General features: G+C 53.1%; 1 protein-coding gene across 1 annotated transcript in view; it reads left to right on the top strand.

Annotated features, from left to right (window-relative positions):
• INPP5D (inositol polyphosphate-5-phosphatase D) overlaps positions 1-27,098 on the top strand; it is an 80,094-nt gene that overhangs the window by 38,125 nt on the left and 14,871 nt on the right. The window contains exons 3-17 of the mRNA XM_016204613.2: positions 144-294; positions 2,790-2,976; positions 6,444-6,584; positions 12,492-12,579; positions 15,086-15,166; positions 15,321-15,392; positions 16,414-16,537; positions 18,643-18,749; positions 20,688-20,790; positions 22,050-22,246; positions 22,691-22,808; positions 25,197-25,293; positions 25,753-25,891; positions 26,512-26,620; positions 26,786-26,874. Coding sequence (XP_016060099.1) covers positions 144-294; positions 2,790-2,976; positions 6,444-6,584; positions 12,492-12,579; positions 15,086-15,166; positions 15,321-15,392; positions 16,414-16,537; positions 18,643-18,749; positions 20,688-20,790; positions 22,050-22,246; positions 22,691-22,808; positions 25,197-25,293; positions 25,753-25,891; positions 26,512-26,620; positions 26,786-26,874 — 1,803 coding nt within the window. The remainder of the gene's footprint in view (positions 1-143; positions 295-2,789; positions 2,977-6,443; positions 6,585-12,491; positions 12,580-15,085; positions 15,167-15,320; positions 15,393-16,413; positions 16,538-18,642; positions 18,750-20,687; positions 20,791-22,049; positions 22,247-22,690; positions 22,809-25,196; positions 25,294-25,752; positions 25,892-26,511; positions 26,621-26,785; positions 26,875-27,098) is intronic.

Genomic DNA, 27,098 nt, shown 5'->3' with positions numbered 1-27,098 from the left:
GTGAGCGTGGCAGGCAGCCATGCCCAGGGCTTTTTCTGGGTCGCAGTCACTCCCCCAGCGCCCTGGTCTCCGCTGCAGGTGGCCTCTGCGGTTGAGTGGTGTCCCAGTCAGTCAACCGTGCCTCTGTTGGGCTCTGTCCTCAGGCATCGGAAGGCGTCCCCATGAGGTTCTTCACCAAGCTGGACCAGCTCATCGAGTTTTACAAGAAAGAGAACATGGGCCTGGTCACCCACCTGCAGTACCCGGTGCCGCTGGAAGAGGAAGATGCCGGCGACGAGCCAGAGGAGGAGACAGGTGGGAAAGGGTGTGGGGCACCTGTTCTCGAAGGGCCGGCAGAGAGGCCCTGGGGCGTCTTGCTCAGGACCAGCGCTCATAGGTCAGGTGGCCCACTGATCAGGGGGAGGGAATGTGACATGGGGGTTAAGGGCAAGTTAGGACACAGGCTCTGGAGTCAGACAGACCTGGGTTGGACTTCCTGCCCCTCAGCTTCTTAGTTGTGTGGCCTTGGGTGAATTACTTAACCTCTCTGAACCGCAGACTTCTCTTAAAGAGACAGTGAAAATAACATCTGCCTCTCAGGGCGTCATCAGGTGAGCGGATAAATATAGAGCCCAGAGCCTAGGACACAGTAAGTGCTCAGTAAAGACAGCTGCCATCAGCAGCAACAAAATTAGCTGCATTTCACTGGGAAGAGAGTGAAGGAAGAGGAAATCCTTGCTGCTCACTGGATGGGTGGAAAGGTGATTTTTTTATATCATCATTAAAAGAAAATAAGCCCAGCCCACGTGGCTCAGCGGTTGAGTGTTGACCTATGAACCAAGAGGTCGTGGGTTTGATTCCCGGTCAGGGCACATGCCCCGGTTTCACGCTCGATCCCCAGTGGGGGGCGTGCAGGAGGCAGCCGATCAAAGTCTCTCTCTCTCATCGATGTTTCTATGTTTCTCTCCCTCTCCCTTCCTCTCCCTCTTAAAAAAAAAATCAATTAAAATAAAATAAAATGTACAGACCCCAAAAAGCCTGTGCGAGTTGGGCCTGCCCTGTAAGCCGCAGAAGGACAGAGAGAGCAAAACAGATCCGGCCGAGGTCTTGCAGACAGGAGCTCACCTGGGTGGTGCCTCCCTCTTCCCCTCAAAGGTTCACTTCCTAAAAGAAAACCCCCGAGATACAGAATCGAGCCCTTCCACTTAGGAGGTCAGGGCTCTTCTTAAATTCCAGGGAAACAACCCGGTTCCCCAGGGTCGCCCCTCAGGGAGGGCAGATTAGAGCAGAGACACCGAGGTCCTTGGCTGTCTCCCCGCCTGTCCCTGGCAGGCCGCTACCAGCCATGTGCTGGGCACCCTCCTCGTTCCACTGCCCTGGGCCGGCTTGTGGGTCCCCAGCCACCTTCTTCCCCCTTCCTGGTGACCCACTTTGGGTGGCTGCAGAGCTCCCCGGCTGCCTCCAGGGTGAACTCTGAAGGCAGCTTCATCAGCTGGGCGGAGAGGGCTGGAGCCAGGCAGAGGGTTTCAGAGGGACCGCAGCCCGGGAGGCTGAGGGGCCCAGCCAGGCCATGTCTCTCCTCCCTCCCTCAGCCGAGTAAGAGGTGCCCGCAGCTGGGAAGTAGCCAGAGCAGAGCAGACGCGTTCACGGGCGAGCCTAGGGTCACTCACCAGGGCTGTGCCACAGCCGCCTGAGCCCCAGTTGTCCCCAGGTGCCTGGCCTTGGCCTTGACTCCTGAAAAAATGCCCTCCACACGCTGGTGCCCTCGCTTGCCTTACAGCCCCAGCCCAGCTTGTCTGTCCCTTTGGGCATGGCCATCTGAGAAAGTCCCTGAGACTTTCTGTAAGAGCCAGAAAGAGAGCCCAGTCTGCTGACTGCGGGCTTGACTTCCCCAAAGGAAGCCCAGGTCCCCTCAAGGCACCCCGTCCCCATGGGGCCCAAAACAGACTCAGCCATCCTAGAGCCGGACCGCCCCAGCCGGAGAGGGAGCGAGGGCTGCTCCCTCCCAGAGGCAGCTCGGAGGCCAAGGCCGTGGGGCAGCCACTTGTGTGGGACGAGGCTGGGGCAGGAGGAGCCGGACCCGAGGGCTCAGGACCCTCGCCGATTCGCGGCGTGCGGAGGGTGGAAGTCCTCCTAACGGTGAGCGGGCAGGAGCTCGCCTCCCAGGCCAGGTTCAGGCCACTTGCGTCCTCCGTCAGTTCTCTCGGTGAAGGAAGAGCCCTCTGTTTCTTTTATTTGTGTCCGAGGGCCTGGGGGGCAGGGGAGAGGGAGGCCAGAGGCCGGAGAGAAAGCGGGGGCAGTAGGAGAGGAATGAGCCGCGGCCCGGGGCCTGCCTGCGCCCCGCCCCCTCCTCCCGTCCTGGGAACTGGGCCTCTCCGCCTGGTCCAGGGCCCCTGCTTCTGCCCCGAAAGCTGGCCGTCCTTCTGAGCTGCCTGGGGCTGCTGGCCCCACCTGTCCGCGGCCAGCAGCTCTGCCTGGCATGGCCACTGGACCCCAAATGTCAGGTGTTTGCTGAGCGCCTCAGTGGGACAAACTGTGCTAGACCCCCTCCCTCAGGGCCAAAGACCACTAAGACTAGGTCCCTGGCCTCGGTGGGCTCCCCAGCTAGTCAGGGAGGCGGCGAGGGAGTGGGGTGGGGACGGCAGGGACAGGGTGGGAGCAGATGGATCTGTAACTGAAAGCAGGGGCCTGGACTGGGTCACTGTATAGAGGATGGAGCGCGTCAGCCATGCGGCCCTCTCTGCAGGCGGGTGATCCAGAGAGAAGCGAAAGCCTAGCCCCAGTGACCTTCCTGCTCTTCTCTTGGGTAGAAGGTGTCCCGTCTCCACCGGAGCTGCCGCCAAGAAACATCCCTTTATTGGCCGGGCCATGCGAGGCCAAGGAGGTCCCCCTCCTGAGCGAGAACCCGAGAGCCACCGAGGTCAGAGCCACCGAGGTCATCCGGCCAAGCCTCTCCGAGACGCTGTTTCAGCGACTGCAGAGCATGGACACCAGCGGGTGAGTCCCCACCTGCGGGTTGCCCCTCAGAGGCCAGCCTCAGGGCCACAGCACCCACGCAGCCTCCTCGGGGCTCACTCCTGCAGGTACCCCTTACAACCCAGGATGGGTCACCGTGGAGCCCCCCGGCCCCCCAATGGTGTGTGTGTGAGGGAGCCCAACTCACCAGTGGCTCCACTGCGTGGGCACTGGGTGGCCCTGCTCAGAGGGTCCGTCTCGCCAGGCCCGGAAGTTGGCAGGAGCTGGCTTTGGAATGACACGCATCTCCTTGCTGCCAACGGCATGGTCCAGACTTTAGGGGCCTGTGCTGTGGCCCCCCTTCCTGGGGCCATAGACTGCACATGGCATCTTTTCCCATCGCAGTACCTCCAGAACCATCCCTCTACTGAGTCAGCTGGCCCAAGCAGAGGAGCTGCCTGCCCTGCAGCCCGGACCGGCCACGCAGCCCTGTCCTACTCTGGGCCCCACTCCAAGGGGACCACCTTCCTTGTCACCTGTAAATGGGCCAGAGCAGTAATTCCCTGTGTGGTGTGGACTGTGAGGTCTGCGCAGCGCAGTGCTCCTTCCTTCATGATGGAGCATGTGAGAGGCTTTTGTTCCAATACTTTAAGTTTTACTGGCTCTGATCCAGGGTTCTCAGCGTCTGGTCCTTTATGTGTCCCCATAACTGCTCCTGCTGGTCCATATTGATGAGCTCCTGCAGCTCCTTTGCCATATGGTCCCTCTCTTAGCAGGCCCAGCATTGCAAATCAGAGGCCCTGACTTCAAGACAGGCCAGGGGAGGCCGGTTGGCGGGGCTCAGTTGGTTTAATGTCGTCTCATGCACCAGGTGGTCACCAGTTTGATTCTGGTCAGGGCACATGCCCGGGTTGCAGGCTTGATCCCCAGTAGAAGGCATGCAAGAGGCAGCCAATCGATGTTTCTCTATTGTCATCGATGTTTCTGTCTCTCTCCCCCTCCCTCTTCCTCTCTCAGAAATCAATAAAAACATATTAAAAAAAAAAAAAAAGACAGGCCAGGGGGACAGCTTTAATAGGAAGGAGGCTCCTTGAGGGGAATGTGTCCCCAGTGCCCAGCATGCTGCCTAGTATATGAATTACTAAGTTAGTACCCAGTAACTTCCGTGCATTAATAATTTAGAAACATTTTTGTTTCTTTGTGAGAAAAGGGTCCCCAAAGAATACCCCAGTGGCAGGCTGCTGCGACATCTCAGACTAGAAAGATCAGCTTGAGGCGGCCAGGGCCGCTCACCTACCACCTGACCTGGCAAAACACAAAGGAAATGCCTAGAGGTACACACAAGGACCGTCTGCTAAGATACCTGGTGTTTTCTGTTTCCACCCGACACATCCCCTGCTGCTCCTCCGGGCCCACTGGGCTGTATGCTCTGCACACTTCGAGTTACCCGTGCTATTTATCATTTGGCTAAATCTCCAGTGCTTTGAACATGGTGATACATTACCCTGAAACATTTGTCCAAATAACAAATGCTTGTTAAGATATTCAGTGCACAGCCCATTGTTTGTCTCCTTGAGTTTGCATTTCTCTCCAGGTTTAGATGCTAAATGCAGTGACTTCCGTGGGGAAATAGGCAGGGAGCCCAGTGGTGCCACCATCTGCCCAATCCTCCCGAGTCTCCCAAATCTACTGTCTCCGTCTCCTCTCCGGTGCCTCCTCTCTGGGGACAGGTGTGCGCTTGGGCCCGGGGCCCAGTGGGGCAGGACAGTGTATGCAGCCCAGCTTCGGTGCAGCCTTGAGAGGCGTGGGGTGGGTGGGGGGGGCTTGTGAGCAGGTGGGGGGCATGCTCTCTGGTTTTGCTTCTCAGCTAGCATGTGGCAGTAGAACCTCCCTAAAACTTCCGCTTGGAGTTGGGGATGAGTAAATGGCGGATGGTGGAAGGACCCTGGTCACACGGTTCTCTTCTGGGTCATGAAAAACTGAGATTAGATTCTTCCCTGTGTTTTGAAGTTAATCTATTTTGTAAAATAGCTCTGACAGAGGACTGCCTTGAGGTTATTCTTAATTATAGGACGACCTGCACAGCCTTTTGTGCAAGTTAATTAGATCTAATCCATTAGGTCATGGTTAACACAAGACCGTGGAGTAAGATAACCTCTAATCAGCAGTTTCCATCTTACGTCAACACTTTTCTACAACAAACATTTTAACAAATACAGCTTCTTATAGCAAGGATTTGTGGTCTTGAAGTTATAAGTCAGTAGTCATCAGAACAGTTAAAATACATATCTTAATACTGTAGGAGGTTTTTATCACGTCAAGACTCAGAGTAAGTACAGATTAAACTTAAATGTTACAACGACTGGTACGTAAACAGTTGCTGACTTCCCCAACTCGAGGAGTCAGAGTGGCTAAATTCACTCCTTTCTGATCTTAGGAGCAACGGCTTTTCACTCTTTCAAGGATCCTACCAAAAAAACCCCCAAAATCCCAAACAAAACTGTGACCTGCAGTTTTGACTGGATTACCCGTCAAGGCTGGAACAAAGGTTTTCAAGGCTTGCAATCATTTTTTCACACGGGCCAGTGAGCATCCTTGGACCTCGGTTTCCTCATCTGTGAAACAGGAATAGTAAGACCTGCCTTGTGACATTGATCTGGGGGTTAAAGGAAAAACTGAGCATAAAGTGCTTAGCAGAGTGGCTGGATGTTGTCCTCAGGAAATATTTGCTGGGATTAATTTTTATTATTACAGGAACCAAGATCAAAAAGTGATCTAAAAAAAAAAAAGGGTGCTGGGACATAGAATGTAGAAGTGTGATCAGTCCTAGGGGACAGCCTGGTGCCACGCGGCCGGGGCTCTCCTCTGCCAGGCCATCGTGTTCAATGAGCCCGTCCGACCTGCAGTCTGTGAAGGGGCTGGATCAGACCCCGGAGGAGGCCACGGGCAGGACATCTGGGCTGCCACCACCACATGCCCAGCCCCATCTCTCATCACAGAGACTTCCTTCCCCACGGAGCCTGGACTGACTGGGAGGGAGCCTGGACTGACTGGGAACCTCCCGCCACAGGCCTGCAGGTCGCCTCTGGCTGTGAATTCTCAGTTGGCACATGAGCAAGGCCCACCTGCCGCGAGCTAGAGCCTTGCCCAGCCCTCAGGTCCCGCCTTTAGGAATAGGCGAAGTAGGGAACAACCCCAGTGGACGTTTCCCAAGCTGTTTTCACCTTCTTTTTAGGGGATAACATCTCCCAGTATCTCTCCCTTCCAATTACTGGCTTAGGGAAAAGCCTTTATGGGCTGGGTTACCAGGGCCCCTCCCTGGCCAAACCCTTCATCTCGCTGCAACCAGCTTCTCTGCCCTCCGGGAGACTAGGGGACTGTCCAGGCGCCCAGAGGGTGCCCCGAAGGACCTAGTCTAGCAGGAGACTCTGAGAATGCGCATTTCTTCTCCTTAGTCCTGGTGTTTGCGGCCTAAGGGACAGGACAAGCATTTTGTTTCTCTTTTTCAGGCTCCCGGAAGAGCACCTGAAAGCCATCCAGGACTATTTAAGCACGCAGCTCGCCCTGGACGCCGACTTCGTGAAGACGGGCTCCAGCAGCCTCCCCAACCTGAAGAAACTGACGGTGCTGCTGTGCAGGGAGCTCTACGGGTAACGGCCGGCGGGCGGGGGCAGGACGCGGGGCGGACGCGGGGCAGCTCCCGGGCCCGGCTCCCTCTGGCCGCGCAGACCCGCCGCTGCGCTCGGGACAGTGGGGCAGCTGCCTTAGGAATCTCCGTGGTTATTTCAGGCTTTGTTTTCGTGGCATTTGAACTATAGCGCTGTTTTGGTTTTTCATGCGTGTTTTTTAACTGAAGTTCATTTGAGGCGGGTCGCTATGGGGAGGGGCGGCAGGACTTTCTGCGGGCCTTTCACACTTGCTCAGGGTCCAGCATGTAAAGCCCTTGGGGCTGGTCTTCCTTCTTGCAGCAGTGGGCACATTGGACAAGCACATAGGACACCGGAGGAACTAGATGAAAGCCAGCCTCCTTTCTATGTGGGTGGTGATGGCCCAAGGTGGCCAGAGATGGCAGTTTTCAGCCATTCACCAAAATATCAATTTTCTGATATTGAATTCATCGAATGACCAGTTGGTAAAAGTTCCAATTTCATTTAGATTTTTTAAAATTTTATGTTTTAATTTCATTCACACAAAATTAATTTAAAGTTTAATTACATTTTAATTGTTAGAGGTGCAAAATTCAGGCTGATCTGCCATCTGAAAAAACTTAGCAGAAGAATCCTTTTAATGCTGTTTTAAAAGCTTGAAAAATAGAAAATAAAAACATCTGAAAGAAATCACAAGGAGCCAAAGCAATCCCATCATAAATGAAAAGTCAACATTTTGGTTGGAAAAAATCGCATTTCGTGTGGGTGAGGTTTTTTTTTTTTTTTTTTGGCCTATACTGATTTTTATTTTATTACAGATACAGCAGTTTCAAAACTCTCTTGTCAGCTTCTCTGATGCATTTCCATCTTAGCTTAGTAACTATGCAACAAAGAATCTTTCATCATCAGTAATCAAACTGAACTTTCCTCTTCAAGATCTTAAAAGTACAATCCGTACATTTGGTAAATTTAACCAATAATTTCTTTGACAAATCGAGCACTCAGCAGACTGGCCGGTCAGGTTTAATTTCAATGAATTGGCTTTCCACTAATCCGGTTTCCAACAGGACCTAGAGCCGTCATTTATACTTTCCCACAGAGAGATGCTTTTCCACTGGAAGCTGTTGCTATTCATTTATCACCAGGGAAAACTTATACGCATGACACTTTCTTTTTAACAAACAATTTCATGACTGGTGACATTTTATTTCGGCTCCAGTGGAGTTCCCATTCTTTGCTGCTTCTCTGTCCAGAAGAAAATATACCTTTAAGTTTCTCCACTAAGCTTCTCCAGTCACTCGGCCCGTGGGCAGTGTCCCCGACACCTCACTGCTACCTGGGTCCTGGCACCTCACCTTATGGGGCAGCAGCTGCCCCAAGGTGCCTGCTTCCCTGGCGCATTGTGCTGGCGGAAAACGCTTGCTTTGGCTTCTAGCTGTTCCCCGCGTTTATTTACGGAGCAGTCACCTTCCAGTTAGAATTAGAGACACTATGATGCCCCCCCCATCTGTCTTCACCTTCATAGGCAAAATAATAGCAGACTTGGAGAATGGTTAACTGAGAGATGGAATTTTAGAAAATCTTAGGAATAAAATTATGTTTTCCATCCCCCTGCCACCCCTGCTGGTGCTGTTCCATGAAACTAACTATAAACTTGTAGTTTTTAAGACGCTTTGGTTGGAACAGGTCTTCAATCATTCAGTTCAATTCATTCATTCATTTATTCATTCACAGGGATGTTTGGAAGACAGCATCTGATCTCTGTTCTGGGTGCTGGGTTACAGCAATAAACACAACGCACAGGTTCCTGCTCTTTAGGCCTTGTTGGAACTGACATCTTAGTGAGGAGCGCAATAGTAGATTAAGCCTGTAAATAAACAAGATAATTTTAGTAGGCATCATGATGAAATAAAACAGGAGAAGTGATGGAGAGACATTGAGGGGGAGAGGTGCCAGCGTCCTTGGGGGGGTCAAGGAAGCCTCTCTTGCAACCAAGAGCTGGCACCTTGGTGACAAGAGGGAGCTAGCCACCCAGTGATTCGGCAGAGGGGTGTCAAGTACAAAGGCCCTGAGGCAGGAATGAGGCAGGCCTCCAAAGAACAGACAGAAGGGCTGTGCAGCTGGAACGCAATGAGAGAAAGAGCATAGGTCAGGGAGAGGCAGGCATGGGGTGGCCAGATGCAGCAAATAAAACACAGGATGCCCAGCTCAATTTGGATCTTAGATAAACCACAAATGTTTTTTTAGTATAAGTATATAGCATGCAATATTGGGATATACTTATGCTAGCAGATTATCCATTGCGTATCTGCAATTCAAGTTGAACTGGACATCCTGTGATTTATCTGGCAGTGCTGGGCAGAGCCACACACGTCCACCTCACAAGGCCCTACAGAGATTTTAGAGGACTGTGGCGGGACCTGAGTCGGGCCTGAATGGGTCCCAGGGGGCAGACCCAGAGCAAGAGACCAGGGGGAGCTGCTGCGGCTGTGGCGTGATGGTGGCCCGCGAAGGACGCAAGCAGAGGCAGGCGGCTCTGTCTGTCTGCTTCCTGCTGGGACCCGGACTGGAGACAGTGCCTGGCAACAGAAACAGCTGATAGACGTTAGTTAAATAACCAAAGGGCTTGGAGGGGCGTGGGCACCGAGAGCTGGGGTGCCCTGGTGTGTGGGTGGGTGGCAGAGCTGCCTGATTGGATGCAGAGTGAGAAACGGACCATGAGGGGGACCCCTAGGTTTTTGGGGGGAGCAGCTGAGTGGATGGTGGTACCAGTTACTGGAAAGGTAAAAGTCAATGTGGAGGGGTTGGGGTTGGGGTTGGGGTGGGGGGTCTTTCTCTGGGCTACTGTCGGCTTGGGGTGCTATGAGGCATGCCGCCAGCTGAGCCGTCAACCAAGGATTTATGCTAGAAGTTAGAGCCCGGGAGACCTCACGGCTGGGGGGTACATTGGGACTCATTGGCATACAGTTGGCACTTAAAGCTGGGAGACAGTGGGGTAAGGTCACTGCAAGAAGGGGACACAGGCTGGACGTTTAGCCGTGAGGTGCAGGAGGACGTGCCGGAAAGGGCGCCTGAGGGTGATACCAAAGGTGACCAGGTTCGTCCACTCTCACCACCTGGCACAACACCGACGCCCTGAATGGGAAGGTGGCAGGGAGCTGAGGCCTGAGCATCAGGGCGAGAGCCTCCGCCGCCAAAAGTCGTTAGGGTGTCAGGACCCGGGTCTGAAATGAAGAACTTCGGCAGCGCCAGGAAGATCTGCAACCCCAGGTTAGGTTTTCTAGAACGAGACAGGAACTTATCCAAAGAAAAAAGAGAAATAAAGAGTAAAGTCCCCAGAGTCTGGAAATACTTGGTAACCCTTGAAATGGAGAAATGCAAGTGGAATTTTAAAATAAAATGTCAGCGTGTGGAAACAGTAAGTGGGCACGGGGTAAAGATTTTAATAAACAAAAGCAAAACAGAAATACTTCACCATCATTGTAACTGCTTCACTGAAGGCTGGAAAAACGAAGGCTTAATTTGACAATCAAATTTGAAAATCAAATCACAAAACAGCCCAGTGTCAGGGGAATATGTAGAGAAAACTCAGAGGGCTAAGTAAGCAGGTGCAAAGGGTGCAGGGTAAAAAACTGAGCCTTTGCAAACAGGGCCCAGAGGTTCCACTTCCAGCGGGTAGGATGGGCTATGGAAGGAGCAGGAAAACTCGAGGAACAACTGACGACTAGATGTATGAAAGAAGCATTTTCCCCCCCAGGCTTTTAAAGGAGCTAAATCCAGGAATTAAGAAACCTCACAAAGATGCAATTAACAGAACAACCAAATAGCAATCCCTACACCTCTTCTTATAATGTTTCTAAGCCTCAAGGGAAGGCGACTGCAGAAAGTAAATACTTAGGAACAGCCACATTGCTTTCAAAAATTACAATATTTAAAATTTTTCATGCTCTCTGACAATGCAGTAGAAATTCTGAAGCAGTATCTCCAAGGAGAACGCTACTGACCTGGGGTTAACTCAACCTAGATGTCATTCAAGGTCAATAGCACTGATCATGTGCCTCTGCTTCAGAAAGGATCCAACAATTTCACACACACCCCCACCCCGAATTTTTGAGTGCTGGTGGTCCTAAAAACAAGAACCAGCAGCTTACTGAGCAGCTGGATATGACTACACCCGAAGAGAAGTGTTCATCTCTGACTCCCAGAACACAGAAATAAATTAAAACAGAAATAAATAGCAGAACTAGCCACAACCACCCGACCATCTAGATTTGTTTAGATCATTTCCTAAATCACAGCTGAGTTAAGGAAGAAAGTGACACAGTGATAGCCTCCCTGGGTAGGTGTGGGGCACAGAGTGCAGCAGGTCCACAAAGCACCCATGCAACATGTAACTTTCAGAAGAGTGAGAGGCCTCCCTGGCTGGTGTGGCTCAGTGGGTGAGTGCCCTCCCACGCTCCAAAAGGTCACTGGCTCTGTTCCCGGCCGGGGCCCATGCCGGCGAGATCTCCAGCAGGGAGCGTGCAGGAGGCAGCCGATAGATGTTTCTCTCTCTCTCTTCCTCTCTCAAAATCAATAGAAACATATTTTCAAAAAAGAAAAGGAAAGAGTGAGAGTCCAATTTAAAAGGAGCAAATTATCACTCACTAGTAAATACTGATGATAAATTGTTGACGAAGGTAAACAAAAAACTACCAAGGAAAAGATGAAAAATAGAACCATAAAAAGTTACAAATCACTTTATAATGAAATCCAGCCCACCTAGGATGAAAATAACAGAGTGGGGGGAAAAATACAACAGCTACGTTAAATAAAAAGCAAAACAATATGTGAAGAGTTGTTACCAATGTATAAAAGTACCAACAAAATTCCCAACAGAAAACTGACAAAGGACATGAACAGTTTGTACGAAGAGAAATAGGGTTGCAATCAACCTTGTAGAAAAATACTTAATGACATTAGAAATGAAAGATATGCGAATCAATTCATTAGTATTGAAATGCGATGTTGAGAGAGAGAGAAAAGAAAATAGTGGAAGGACTTCAGGCAGCAGTGCATCTGGGCTGGGCCAGCGTCGATGGCCCTGCCGTTGGTACCATCTCTCAGGGGCTTGGCAATATTGATGGGGAGCCGTAATCTCTGTTCATCCTTAAATTGTCATTGAAAATAAGACAGGAAAAGCTATATGCACAGAGCTGTTCAAAGCAGCCTTTATTTAGGATCGCCAAGATCTCAAAATAACCCAAATATCTACAACCAACTTCCTCCATTATTTGGAAACCTCTAGAATGTTAAATATGCAAAAACATGAACAGTTTTTGGTGAAGCGAGTGAAAAATAGACATCAAAATTGTCTGCCCACCCTGCTTAAAACAATGTGGAAATAGTTGAAAAAGATGAGAAGGGAACGAAGAATCCATAAAGCCCCGGTACTGGCTCGTCAGGGGATCAGACCAAGGAAAACCTCTCTCTTGGAGGCGGGCATTCGCGCCAGGAGGCACAGACTGGCAGCCCAGGAAGCCCCTGGGGCACGCGTTTAAAATGCAGATTCTGGACCAAATCAGGCTGGGGCCCTGAAATTTGCATTTTTAACACTTGAGCATAGGTGTGATTTTTATCTACAGTAAATGTTGGAACCTTGGGCTACTAAGTGATTTCAAAGTAGTTTTGTGATTCTAGATCCAAATTTTCTACAGGCCAGAGGTAAATCAGGTCTGCAAATCCAGGCTCCAGTTTGGGGGTGTGGGATGGGGAGGAGTGGAGGTCTGGGGGGGTTGGGCAGGCCTGGATCTTCTCCCAGGCTTGTTCTTCTGGAAGGATTCTTGCCTTCACCAGATGGGGCTCCAGATGGAGCAGGGATGCCTCCGCTGGTCCTCACTAACCTGTGACCTTCACCTTGTCCCCCCACAGAGAAGTCCTCCGGACCCTTCCCTCCCTGGAGTCTCTGCAGAGGTTGTTTGACCAGCAGCTTTCCCCGGGCCTCCGTCCTCGGGCTCAGGTAAAGGCCTGGGGGTTGGAAAGATGAGTTTGATAAACTGGGGGGGGGGTAGGGGGGGGATCGAAGTAGCCAGTGTCCTGAAGGCTCTGAAGGGAACCCCACCCTACCCCACCCGGACTTTGCTGGACCACCAGAGTATGCTGTGGGGTGAAGGGTGAGAACCACAGAGCTCTGTCCCCCTCCCCCCCTTGCCCTTAGGTGGGCGAGGCAAGATGGGGACCCCTGGACCCCCGTGTGGAATTTATTTGAGAACTGCCGGTGGGGTACAAAATGTAACATTATTAAAACGGCTGCTGGCCCGAAGGTTGGGGAAAGACCTGGGTCCGCCCTGTGTGAGAAAGGAGAGTCATTAATCTTGGAACCCACACCCTCCTTTGAAAAGTCAACTGAAAAGCCAAGTGAAGTATCTCGCCAGTTTGTTCAGACCCGCAGGTGGCACTCAGACCAATTTGCCCACTTCTGGGCGGATGCTGTGAATTTTGCCCTCAACTGCCAGGCTGGTGACATTTGGGGCTGGATCGTTTCTTTATTGTGGGGAACTGTCCTGTGCACTGTTGTTTTTTAACACATCCTGGCCTCTACCCATGGGACACCATTAGCATTCCCCAGTTGTGACAACCTCAATGTCTCCGGATTTGTCAAATGTCTCCTGGGGGCAAAACTGCCACCAGCCGAGAACCGCTGGGCCAGGTCTGCATTCAGATCTCAGGGGCACACCGGCTGTGTCACCTTGGACCAGCTGACTCACCACTTTGACTCAACTTACCCATCTGCAGAATAAGGATTATAAGAATCAATACACATGCAGCTTCGATGAGTGACTATGTTAAAATACGCTGCCCACAGCGTGAGAACTCATCCGGTCCTCGTGTGCGTCCCGCCGAGGAAGAGCCAGACATACGGACAAAGCTCCAGTGTTGTTCTCACGCCTCCCAGCCCAAGAACTAGCCCCCCGTTTGTCGGGAACTTCATTTATAGTTTGTTTTTGCCAAACCTGCTCCAAAAGACCCAGATTCAGCAAGAGAGGGGGGAAGTCACCAGCCTAAAACTGCCAGGTGACTGTCCCAGGGAGCAAGCTGGTAGTTTTTCAAGCGTCCCAGAGGGAGCATGAGGGGTGGAAACCGGTTATCTTCTCAGGCTTTTGTGAGCAAGCCCTTAGAGCAAGGGGATCCCGAACTGTCTCATCCAGTGACTAACGCAGTTGGAGAAAGTGTTGACAGATGTGATGCTGCTGCTGATAGTGTGTCGGGTGATGACTAGTGGTTGGAGGTGACAGTGGCCGTGGTGGGGAGGGGACTGGTGGCAGTGCTGCAGGTGGCAGTGACGGAAGTGATGGTTGGCTGCTGATGGCAGAAATAGTCTGCTAATGTGGCTGGGTGGAAAATTGAGGTCAAAAGCAAGCGTAGCCTGCTGACTTGTCAAGCAAGGGGTGGGGTCACGAGACGTCACCTGGTTGGCGATAACCCTCATTCTGTTCTGCTTGGTATTCAGGTTAACCATGCACGTGTCTGCTTTTCTCAGCCTACATCAGGAGGGCCGGGGGTGTCTTATTAACCCTATGCCTCCAGCTCCTGGCAGCCCGTCTGGCACAGAATAGATGCTTTAGAAATGTTTGTTCTGGGGATAAATGCTTGAGACCGTGGACTTGGTGCCAGGCCAACGGGATTCGAGTCCTGCTCTGCTGTTACTAGCTGTGTGACTCCCGACAAGTAACGTCAGCTCTCTGGGCCCCACGTATGCCTTGAACAACTGCACTGAGCACCTTCCCTGGCGGGGCACTGTTCCGAGCACCAAGGCGGCAGCACCGAACAGAGCACGCACGGTCCCAGTTCTCACGGAGCTTGCTTTCCAGCAGGGGGAACACACAGGGGACAAATAAATGACCGTGGTGGCTGACAGGCAACAGAGCGGGGTGATTTGATAGGGGCGGCCTGGCGGCTACTTGAGTGTGGTCAGGGAAGACCTCTCCGTGGATCTGAGACCTGAGTGACTGGGGGCGGCCTTCCCAGGTGGAACCACGTCCCTGGGTGTTCCTCGGGAGGTGTCGCTCAAGGCCATGGGCGGATTGGAAGTGAGGCTGAGCGGGGCTGGGGCTGGGGGTTGGATCACACGGCCTTGGGGCAGGGCAAAGAGTTGGGATAACTTTCCCAAGCGCGGGAAGCAGCGAGCCTGGGGCTGTGGGCAGCGGGTGGCTCTGTTTGGGGAGCAGAGCGGGAGCAGCGATGCAGTAGGTGTAGGAGGAGGAAGGTAACTCTCAAGGCCGAGCGAGGCGTTTCGTTTGAGCAAATGGGTGGGTGAGGGGGAAGCTCTGGAAGAAGCAGGTTTGTAGGGGAGAAAAAATGGCCTGATACATCTGAGGTGACTTCTTCACCTGCAAAGGGGGATAGTAACAGTGCCTCCGGGTCGTTGGGGCGATGAACTGAGATGAGGCATGGAAGGCGCTCGGAGTTCACCTCTCCGTGGCCGGCGCTCAGTGGACGTGCCCTTTGCTCATCTCATCTCCCAGGTGCCTGGTGAGGCCAATCCGATCAGCATGGTGACCAAGCTCAGCCAACTGACAAGTCTGCTGTCCTCTATTGAAGAGAAGGTACTTGGGGGGTCCCGCAGCTTCCCCGTGATCCCCTCTTCTCCCAGGGAGTGCCCAGCCGTGCAGGCTCTGCGCCCCCTTGGGCTCTGCCCCAGAGGATGCTGTCTTCCCCTCGCCTCCCAGCCTCAAGGGCTTTGTGCGTTTACGCCCCCAGGTCAAGGCCTTGCTCCACGAGGGACTCGAGTCTCCCCACCGGCGTTCTCTCATCCCTCCAGTCACCTTTGAGGTGAGTGGCTGTGCCCTTGTGCTTTGCAGTTTGGAGGCTGGGGGACATTCCGGTCCCTGTGGAAGGAGGGCTTTGGGCTCACCTGCGCAAGGTCAAGGAGCACAGCGACTGAGAGTGGCTGTCAGCGGGGCCACCTGCGGAGGTGCTTCAACGTTGGGATGGGTGTCCAAAGAACCTGTGGGACCTCCTTCATGGGGAGGTGCCCCAGGAAAGAGCCTCTCGGCCCAAGAGGACTTCAACTTTGTCCTTTCTAACGCGGGGTAACGAGGGACATCAAATGGGGCCGCCAAACTGGCTGCAAAGTCCCTTAAGAGGGGATTAGGAGAAAGAGACAAATCCCACCATTTCCCTCGTAGTGAGGGGTTAGAATCCCTAGGCTCAGCCCAGAAATTTGTTTTTCTTAATTATCCCCAGAGATTCTGGTGCATCCATCTCAGCCCTGGTCCCACATTCAGAAACACAGAACGAGGTGTCCCAAGATGTACCCCCCCTTCTCCCCAAAGTCCTTTCTAGCCCTGAAGATTCTGGGTTCGGATATATTTCTATCTTCTGAGCATGGCAATTGTCTCTCTCCTAATTTTTATCCGTCAATGTTCAATTGAAACAAGGCTTAAGCCTGATAATAAAACCCTTCCTGGAAATAGATGACATCAGATTAATGAGTGCTGTCAAACTAGGCAGTGAATGAACAATTTTCCAGTAGTTCATCTGTTTCCTCCCCCAAACCCGTTGGCAGAGCAGCTAATGTGCACACAGCGGACTGGCCAGGTTCCTTGCCACGTTTCAGCAATTCTCGAGACTCCCAGTGGAAACCTGGGTGTGTGGCGCTGGCGAGGGAGGCTTGGAAATAGAATCCAGGTGGCCCAGTATGGGACACTGAGGCTGGACTGGCCAAGGGCTGTCCAGCCACACAGACGAGGGCCTCGTGAAAGCCTGGACAGAGGCAAGATGACCGACATCTCTCCCCGCTCTCCCTCCCCTCCCCTCCCCGCCCCCCTCCTGCTCCTTCTGCCCCTCACAGGTGAAGTCCGAGTCTCTGGCACTTCCCCAGAAACTGCAGCTCAAAGTGGACGTGGAGTGTGGGAAGCTGATCGTTAAGAAGTCCAAGGACGGTGCTGAGGACAAGTTCTATAGCCACAAGAAAAGTAAGACCCTCATGCCCGTAATGCTCTCATCTGCTGGTGCCCTTACTGATGTCCTGCCAGGCACATGCCACCCCTGTGCTAGGACACCCACCGCCCCCATCCTGCCTGTGGAACCCTCCACCCAGCTCTAGGCCCACCTCACGTGCCCCTGCCTTCCCGAGGCCTTCCCAGTCCATTCGGCCTCCTTCCTCCAAACCCGGGGGTAACGTGGCAGCTCTGTGATGGGTTCCTCCCCACTGGGGGCCAGGCTCATGCACAGTCACCTCCCAGGGCCTGGTCCAGGGCCAGGGCCGTGCGTGTGTAAGGACTGTGGCCTGGATCAGGCAGCATCTTTAAGTGTAGCAGAGACTGGGAGACAGTTTCAAGTGCATGGGCTCTGGTCCCAAACTGCCCAAATTTCACATCCCAGCTCTGCCTCTTAGCAGCTGTGTGACCTTGGACAACTTAACCACGCTGGGCCTCAGTTTCCTCCTCTGTAAAATGATTATGATGAGAATTAAGTGGATAATCTGCATGTAAGTCTCCTTAGGAGAGAGCCTAGCCTGTAGGAGCCCCTCGGAGCACCTGAGGCTTTGCACCAGCAAGTAAACTCATCAGTAAAATGGGAGATGTTCGCACACCAGATGTTTACTGTGGGCCAGGTGCTGGGGATCCAGGGCCTTTCCTTGCATGGAATTTACATTCCGGAGCACTGAGTGGCCCATAAACACTCAAATAAATACAGGGTGGGGCAGAAGTAGGATTACAATTGTTCATATGAAAAATAATACAATAATTAATGAATAGTAATTACACAAGAATATACTCTGTCCTGGCCAGGCGGGGCTCAGCGGTTGAGCATCAACCTAGGATCCAGGGGATTGCGGTTTGATTCCCGGTCAGGGCACATGCCCGGGTTGAGGGCTTGATCCCCAGTCGGGGGCATGCAGGAGGCAGACAATCAACGACTTTCTCATCATTGATGTCTCTCTCTCTCTCCCTCTCCTTTCCTCTCTCTGAAATCAATAAAGATATATTAAATATATGTGCTGCCGAAGCGAGCACTGAAGATATATTAAAAATAAATAAGTAAACTCTCTTTTGCATACTCACAAGTGTAAACCTACTTTTGCCCACCCTGTATATCAATGTGCTGATTAAGCTACTGATTGAGGGCTGTGAAGGAAAACATCCAGAATAACAGGAGCAGAAGGCAGTGCAGAGGGGACAGAGCCTTGAGTTGCCAGCCCCTGTGGGGGGGCTCTCCAGTGACAGCCAGCCGGTGTGGCCAGAGGTCAGTGGGAAGAGCAAGGCTGCCGCGAGTCCCCTGGAGGGGGCACCTCGGGGCCACACAGCGCTGGTGATCCCAGCAGAGTACGGAGAACACGGGAGGAGAGCACCCGAGCCTCCTGAGCTCCTCGGCCCCGGCGGCGGGGTGACAGTGCCGTACAGCGGCTCTTTCCGTGTGTGGCCGGTGGGTTCCTCTGAGGCACCTGAAAAACGCTGTGGACGCTCCCATCAAATCAGCTCCCGCCTCCACCCGGCAGCCTGTGTCCATTTCAGGAGCCCCTGAGGCCAAAGTCTCTCTGGTCTGTAGATAGTATCCTTCATCTTCAGGGTCTCAGAATCCACTTAGGAACATAACCAAGGGTCCTGGATTTAGCAAATGAAAATACAGGCCGCCCAGTGAAGCTTGGATTTCAGATAAACAGCACATGAAATGTTAGCGACGTATATCCCATGTGATGCTTGGGACATACTTACAGTAAAATTAATGTTTTTCTGAAACCGAAACTTAGCCGGGCATCCTGTATTTTATCTGGCACCCCCTAGGTCTGATCAGTGTCTTTTGTTCTTAATAAAGAAGTTTGGGCATAGAAAATAACAAAGAAGGACATTATGGAAAAGTGATTTTGTAGAGAGTGAAGGTGAATGTTTTTTCATGAAACTTGTGTTGTAGTCACGCATACATGCAAATTTGTGTGCATGGGGGTCACCATGTAAAACATATTTTTTCTGGAATCACAGGAAAAAAAGAAATGGATGCAAACCAGAATTTAGTGGCCACTCTGTTCGTACTGGGTGGGAGTGGGTGAATGAATAAGTGAGCTTCCGTTTCTCTTAAGTCCTGCAGCTCATCAAGTCTCAGAAGTTTCTGAACAAGCTGGTGATTTTGGTGGAAACAGAGAAAGAGAAGACCCTGCGGAAGGAATACGTTTTTGCTGACTCCAAAGTAAGTGACAACAGACGATTAAGATGGGCAAGGGGAGAGAGAGGGTTGAGTGAGGGACACATGTTTCCCAAGCCTGGATCTGTGCCTCGGAAAGTTTGTACCGTGAGCTCACTCAGTTCTCACAACCCATTTCCCAGCTGGGAAAGCTGAGTCCAGGTTGGTGAGGGGGCGCGTTCCCCCAGCTGGATTCAAGCAGTCACAGCCCCATCGTCTCTTCCCCCCTCCACGCGGCCTGCCCGAGAGGATGCATCCTTTCCTGCCGTGTCTACCCAGCCCTGTGGGGAGGCCTTTAGCTTCTCTGGGCTGCACTCAGAAGCACGCTGGGCACCCCAGGTTCAAATCTGAGTCCCAACCAGTGCTCTCTCCATTTCACGCAGCCCCACTCTGCAGAAGTGAGGTGCGTTCCAGGACTGGCTCCTGGAGTAAGGGGTGATGTGGGCCCATGGAAAGACTTAGGGTCTTTGGGCATCACATGGGCCTCTGTACAGCCAGAGGCAGGGTTCTCTGCGACCTGACCTCACCTCTGACATGCCAGCCAGGGGCTGGAACCCACCATCGCCTCCCTAGCGTTTATCTTCTAGCGTTTATCGTGTATGAGGCATTACACAAGGGGCTCCCAGAGCATCGGGTGTCAGCTGAACACATGCTGGCACCGTAGTAAGGCTGAGGGACAAGGGCTCCAAGTACAGGTTCACAGGGACAGCCCCCACCGAGTGCCCTATGGGTGAGATGGCAGGGCTGGGCTGGTGGGAGGTCTGGGGGAGGTCTGGGGATGCCCAGAACTGGCTGAGAGGGTGGGGACGACTGGGAGGAGTGAGAGGGAAGGGCTGGGAGAAACAAGGGAGTAGGGGCTAGACAGGCGCTGCAAGGCCTGGCTGGGCATCGTTCTGAGCACGGGGCAGAGGTCCAAAACCCAGTGCTGCCCGTTGCTGCAAGCCCACCCAGTGCTGCAAGCTCAGAAGGGTTGAGACACAGCAGTAAACTGAAGCACCGAATTTTGAGCTATTCCTAACTAAAGGCAGCTTTCCTGGATAACTAAACAAAGACTATTAAGGAGGCTCTGACAGCCTCCCTGTGTTCTTCTCAATTAGTTTCTTTAATTTAAATTTTCTTTCATTACAGAAGTAATCTAGTCTCATTGGTGGAAAAGTTACAAATAAGCAAAAAGCTTAAAATAGAAATACCAGTACACCACTAGTAAACCTTGGACGATATGTTTTGGGATGGTTTTTGTGTTTTTTATATAAATGCAATGGTGCTATTCATACTGTTTTGTCAATGGGGTTTTTGTACTTAACAATATATTCTGACCATCTATTAGTGTTGATAAAGCATTTCTACACCACAGTTTCTGAGCCCTATGGTATTCTAGCATACGGATGACCCGCAATACCATTATGAAGTCATTTCCTAAGATTGGACATAAGGTTGTTTCTCATTTTTTCTGTATTGAAATGTGTGCTGCAGTTCCCGTGACACGGTTGGGTCTTAGTCTGGTTCCCAAATATTGTCCTAGAGTCTTGTCCTTGCCTCGGCCCCGCTGGGTCACAGAGAAGCCACTTTCTTTCTTTCTGTTTTAATGGGTTTTTTTAATCGATTTTAGAGAGAGAGAGAGATAGAAACATTGAGGTAAGAGTCATTGATCGGCTGCCTCCTGCACGCCCCCGACTGGGGATCAAGCCCGCAGCCGGGGCACGTGCCCCGACCGGGAATCGAACCGCCGACCTCTTGGTTCACGGGGTGGACGCTCAACCACTGAGCCACACCGGCCGGGCAGAAGCCACTTTCTCCGTCTTGGTCCCATCTCCCAGTCGCCCTCCGGGAAGGCCCTGCTCACTGGCGCTCCTCTCAGCTCTCCTGAAGCTGACGGAGCGCTTTGAAAGTGCCGCGTGCGGGGCGCAGAGGCCTTTCTGAGTCTGTCCGCCCTTCGATCCCCAGAAGCGAGAGGGCTTCTGCCAGCTGCTGCAGCAGATGAAGAACAAGCACTCGGAGCAGCCGGAGCCCGACATGATCACCATCTTCATCGGCACCTGGAACATGGGTGGGTCCGGCGCCTCCCCTCCCGCCTGTCGCCTCCCCTCGCTTCTGCTTCCTGCCTGGCCATCCTGAAAGGGTGGGGGAACCCGTCACCCGTCTCCCCCACCCCGCTCACCGGCACAGCCGCCCTTCTAGGGAATCCGCCCTTTTCCTAAGACCAGGGGAAGGGGGCCAGCCCGGGACTCTCATGCCCCAAGGGCCGCTGCAGCGGCTGCACTGGGCCTCGTTGGAGAATCTTAGGTAAAGAATCTGCGCATCTAGGTGAGGGGCTCTTGGGCACCTGCCAGTCTCAGGCAGCTCACCAAGGGCCCTGGGCCTGGAGAAACAAAGAACTTCCTTGAATAGCGTTGCCAGAGACAGACAGAGAGACAGAGAGAGATGGTGCCCAATTACATCTGAATTTCATATAAACAACAATAATTTTTTAGTACAGGTGTTTACTAGAAATACATGCATACACACTAAATATATATTACACTAAATGTGTATATTATATATCTATACCCAAATACATATTTTAACCAAATATATAAAGATAATATACTAAATATAAATTTTACTAAATATTTTATGTAACTGTGCAGCTAGAAATAAGTACTAGATATATACCAAATATATTGTGCTAAATATTATACTATATACTTATGTACTAATGTATATTTATATACCAACTATAAATTATGCTAAATAAGGACATTGAGAGGAGAAAGAAGTCTTTCGCCGTTTCTATATGGAGCTACTTCTATTCATTTTTCGGAATGGGAGTGAAGCGGGTCTCCACACTCCCCCCGATTCTCTGGCTGACACCCTCACATCAGACCTTGGCTGGGATTTCTCTTTTGCAAGGAAGCCATTGTCTCCCAGCCGTGGGCCTGAGCCTCATTCCAAGCCTGTCAGCCTCCTGGGTCATCTCGGCAGCAGAGTGTCAATTCCTCGGGGACCACGGCTCAGTTACCAGGGTAGCTTTCAAGACTAGCCGGTGTTTAATCTCATGTGCAACTAGTTCGGGACACCACATGGAATCTCTTAGCGTTTCTAGTCTTTGAAACTTCACATGCCCTTTAAAAAGAAACATAACTGGCCTGACACCCTGGGGGATCATAGTACCTAGCGCTCCACCGAAGGTATTTTGTTGGGCGGCCTGAATGGTTTTCATGTCAGTGTGATGCCCCCGCCCCAGTGCTTGCTTCCCCCACCCCACCCTCTGTCTGAATACTTCTGATGTACCCGTGACTCACTCGGTGTTGGGTTTTGCTGTTGAAGGTAACGCCCCCCCTCCCAAGAAGATCACGTCCTGGTTTCTCTCCAAGGGGCAGGGAAAGACGCGGGATGACTCTGCCGACTACATCCCCCATGACATCTACGTGATCGGCACCCAGGAGGACCCCCTGGGGGAGAAGGAGTGGCTGGAGATACTCAGAAACTCCCTGCAAGAAATCACCAGCATGACTTTTAAAACGGTGAGCAGCTGGCCATGGCCCCGGGGGGACTCCGGGGCAGCAGGCTTTGCAGGGCCAGCCAGGAGCACCTCGGAGGCGAGGCTGGGCTCGGCATGTCCACTCTCAGCTTCCAGAGGTGTCTGGGTGCTCAGTGGTCCTGCCCTATCTTCCGGGGCCAGAGAGGGAACTGGGTTCAGAAATCGATGGGGCCCTTGGATGTTGCTTAAAGTGACAGGCTCCTCCCTCTGCCCTGCCTGTGCTTGTAGGTCATCTTTACTTCACTGAAACCTCATCAGTCCAGCCAGGCTCTCATCTTTAAGACACTTCGTGTGTCACCAGTGGGACATCCTTAGGAGTCCCCCAGAGTTTAGGGATTACAGACAGGGAGCCCCACACCCAGGAGGTGAGGGCTAGGTGTGACTCTCTTGCCCTGGCTGAGGGTGACAGCGTTGTCCTCCCCACCAGATTGCCATCCACACCCTCTGGAACATTCGCATTGTGGTGCTGGCCAAGCCGGAGCATGAGAACCGGATCAGTCACATCTGCACTGACAATGTGAAGACGGGCATCGCCAACACTCTGGGTGAGCAGGGAGGGTGCGTTCTTCCCAGCAGGGTCCTGCCGACGGGCACGTCCATCCCATCCAGCCCACTGGGGCGTCCCCAGAGTAAAAACTGAGTCTCGCCCTAGCCGGTTTGACTCAGCGGTTAGAGGGTCAACCTGCGGATTGAAGAGTCCCGGGTTCGATTGCAGCCAAGGCCTCGGTTGCAGGCTCTAGCCCCAGCCTGGGCACATGTGGGAGGCAACCAATCGCTGTGTCTTTATCGCATCAATGTTTCTCTCGCTCTCTCTCCCTCTCTCCCTCTCTCCCTTCCACTCTCTCTGGAAAGCAACAGAGAAAATATCCTCGGGTGCAGATTAAAAAAACAAAACGGAGTCTCCCATCCTGGGATCCCCTTGGTCCTAGGCGAGCCAGGGTGGTTGGTCCCCTAGCCGAAACTCATTTGGGTCGACACCAGCGCTCTAGGGATCTGGCTGAAGCGCAGGTTCTGACTCAGCAGGTCTCGGGTGGGGCCTGACTCTCTGCATTTCCAACGTGCACGCGGTGGGGTGGTGTCAGCACTGCCCACCCACAAGGCCCCACCTTGCGTGTCGGGGACCTAGGACAGGGGGTAACAGACTTGCTGTGAAGAGCCAGAGAGTAAATACTTGAGTCTTTGTGAGCCATATGTCCTTCCTTGTCCCGTCTGCTGTCACACAGAAGCAAACACACGCACGAAATGAGCAGGAAGGGCTGTTCTGGAAAACTTTGTTCACAACGTAGGCCATGGGCTCAAGTAGCCCCCAGGGGTAGGCTGCTGACCCCTGTCTGGATCTAGACTGACTCGGGCGGGATGTGGGAATTCTGGTATCCGCTGTGAGCCGGTGGGACCCATCGGGCTGCTTCAGAGACGTGAAGTAAGAGCAGAGGACCCCACGCGCGTGAGTGGGAGTCTGCGTGTGGGTGTGGGCGTGGGAGCGTGCGCGCCAGCCTGTCTGCGTGAGTGTGAGTGCGTGTGGCAGGTGCCTCACCTGGGCTGTGGGCAGAGGTGAGGGCGAGGCCAGCGGTTTCTGGGGGTTAGAGTCAGGGGCAGGACAGTCCCCGAGAGAACAGGAAACAGAATTGCTGCAAACGTGAAAAGCTCTCTCAGCTTTTCTGCTGACAAACCTCACTCACCCGCGTCGGCACCCCCTGTGCCTCCTTCCTTCCTGTCACAGTGCCTGGCCTGTCGTGAGGCCCACGCCCTTCTGCTGCCCAGGAACCTCCTTCTAGTGCTTGTTGCATCTCTGCCTGGGCCGCCCGCCTCCCCCAACTGCCCCTTTGTGCCGATCCCCAAGGCCCTTCAAACCTCAAGGCCCTCCAGCCCGGACAGAAGGGCAGCCACATGGGGGGTTAAATTTTCTAGTGGCCACATGAAAGAAAGGGAAAGTAAATAGGTTAAGTCAATTTTTAAAAAAATATGTTTTTATTTATTTATTTATTTTTTAGAGAGAGAAGTGTTATTTATGGATTCCGAAACTTAAATTTCATCTCATTTTCATGTGTCACAAATTTTTTTTTTAAATTTTCCTCCCAACTCTTTAAAAATGTAAAAACCATTTTTAGCTGGTGAGGGGCCAGCGTGCGCCTACCTCGACCTAAGGAGTTGGCAAACCCAGATCACTGTGCCCCACCCAGAGCTTCCGATTCAGCAGGTCCAGGGCGGGGCCTGAGAATGGGCCCCTTCCACACGTTCCCAGGGGACGCTGACGCTGATGCTGACGCTGACGCTGATGCTGATGCTGATGCTGCGGGGCCGTCACTTTGAGAACCGCTGGTCTGGAATAAAGGAAAACTGACAGAAAAAGCGGTGGTCCTGGTGTGGGCTTTGGTCTCCCCGGGACCTGGAGTTAGGCGGGTGGAAGGCCGGCCTGCCCAGCCCCAGCAGCTTCTCCTGGATCTTCTAACGCGGGCTTCTGGCTCCTTCGCATTGTCCCGCATGCGTGGCATGTGGGGTGACTGAGGGCCCGCTATGGGGAGATGCCAGCATGGGTCACACTGGCGGCCTCCTCCCTCGGCCCTGCCGGGAACCCAGGGCTGCTGGCCATTCGCCTCGTTTTCTTACTGTCCTGGAGGGGCCTCTTCAAAGATTTTTAAAAAATTGATTTTTAGAGAGAGAGGAAGGGAGAGGGAGAGAAAGAAACATCGATATGAGAGCAGAGCATTGATCGGCTGCCTCCTGCACCACCACCCCACACACACTGGAAACTGAGCCCCAAACCGGGGCACGTGCCCTGCCCGGGAATCGAACTGGTGACCTTTCGGTGCTCAGGACAAGGCTCAACCAGCTGAGCCACTCCCGAGGCCGCCCTCTGTCCTCGCCTCGAGGTCCCGCCACGTGGCTGTTTGCCTGCCTGACATTCCCACTTCTCCTTCCTCCCCTCCCTTCAGGGAACAAGGGAGCCGTGGGGGTGTCGTTCATGTTCAACGGAACCTCCTTGGGGTTTGTCAACAGCCACCTGACTTCCGGAAGCGAGAAGAAGCTCAGGTAACAGCGTTTGTTCCCCGAGAGCCTGTGTGGGGCTTTGCCCAGACCGACCCACGCCCCTGATAACCACCCCCGGGGCCCTGGCGGGGACCCCGTCCTGCAGGCCGTGGAGGGCTTTTCCCGTGGCCTCTTCAGAGGCAACGGCAGCTCAGCGACCTCCCGTGCGGACGAATGTCGTTGGAACAGACATTTCCTGTGCCATCAGCCTCATAGACACCTGAGCACCACTTCTGCCTAAAGGGGACCCCTCACCTGGGCACACTTACAGGTGCCTGGTGGTGGCCTGGTGGAAGAGAGCCATCTAGAATATTCATGATTCTGACTCCCTCTAAGCACACTCTGCTCAACAGGGCTGAAAAGTCATGTCTGGGCTCCCCCTTTCCCCCCAGCCCCTCTGCCTTCCCTCCACGGTAGAGCCGGGAGCCCTGTGCTAAGGTGGCTGCTCTGTTGTTCAATCAGGCGAAACCAAAACTACATGAACATTCTCCGGTTTCTGGCTCTGGGAGACAAGAAACTGAGCCCCTTTAACATCACTCACCGCTTTACCCACCTCTTCTGGCTCGGGGATCTCAACTACCGTGTGGAGCTGCCCACCTGGGTAAGGAGCTGCCCACCTGGGTGATGAGCTTAGGACCCGTCTGTGCCCGTCATGACTCTTCGACCACTCCCTCCCTCTCAAGATGCTTCTCATGGCCCCTCTCCTCTCACTCCTACCGAGTAGGCAGATAGGAGAGGGACAGACAGGGACCCTTCACAGTCTACGGGGCTGTCACAGCCACTCCCAGAAGGCGGCCGAGGTGCACTGGCCAGAGCAGAGGTCCCAGCCCTGGTCACAGAGGTCTAATGGGATTTCACAGCCTTTCACGGCCTTGCTGCGCCACCAGCTCCCTGCTCCACCAGGCTGCCTCAGTTCCCCCAGAGAGAGCACCTGCCCACCTAGTGAAGAATTAATGAAATGATACTAAAAGACAGTAGGAAAAAATAAAACGTCCCTCGGCAAGTTTGAAATAGCCAGGAACTTATGTTACTGGGGTGATATTTCACTATTGCAGAGTTTTCCCTGTAAAACGGTTGAGCTAAGAAGCACCGGCCTGGCAGCCCCAGGCGGGGGCCAGGGCCTGGTGCGGTGTCAGGGCCCCGAGGCCTGGTGCGGCGGGCGGTGAGTGGTCTCCCAAGCATGCCGTGAAGGGGGGTCACAGTGGCCTGACCTTGCTCCAGGAGGCAGAGGCCATCATCCAGAAGATCAAGCAGCAGCAATACGCAGACCTGCTGTGCCACGACCAGCTGCTCATGGAGAGGAAGGAGCAGAAGGTTTTCCTGCACTTCGGTAAGAGCTGCGTCCTCCCCGGGACCCCCTCCAGCCATCGTTCTGTCCCCCTTCTTCCTGAATATCCTCACGGGGGGCGGGAGGTGATGCCTGGGGAAGGAGGAAACTTGGCCAGATGTGAAACGTGGAAAATAAAACTGAAACCTGGGTCTGGTTTGGTTTCAGAGGAGGAGGAAATCACGTTCGCGCCCACCTACCGTTTCGAAAGACTGACTCGGGACAAATACGCCTACACTAAGCAGAAAGCCACGGGGGTGAGTCCTCATAGCCGCCTCCCCTGCCCTCCGTCTCCGCCCCTTGCAATCTCACGCCCTCGGGTCTGTTCCTATAGAGGTAAACAGACTGGGATGGGCATCCTATTCTACCAGGCAACAAAAAAGGGGAAGACAGTTAGAAATCGCATGTAGGTGGTGTCACAGGGCAAACCCGCTCTCAGGGAGACGCTGGGCCACCAGACTACACACGGCAAGGAGCTGGA

The sequence above is a fragment of the Miniopterus natalensis genome, chromosome 8, assembly GCF_054644295.1.
Source record: "Miniopterus natalensis isolate mMinNat1 chromosome 8, mMinNat1.hap1, whole genome shotgun sequence".
NCBI classification, from domain to species: Eukaryota; Metazoa; Chordata; class Mammalia; order Chiroptera; family Miniopteridae; genus Miniopterus; species Miniopterus natalensis.
The sequence above is the reverse complement of the archived record's forward strand: the minus strand, read 5'-3'. Positions and strand labels throughout refer to the sequence as shown.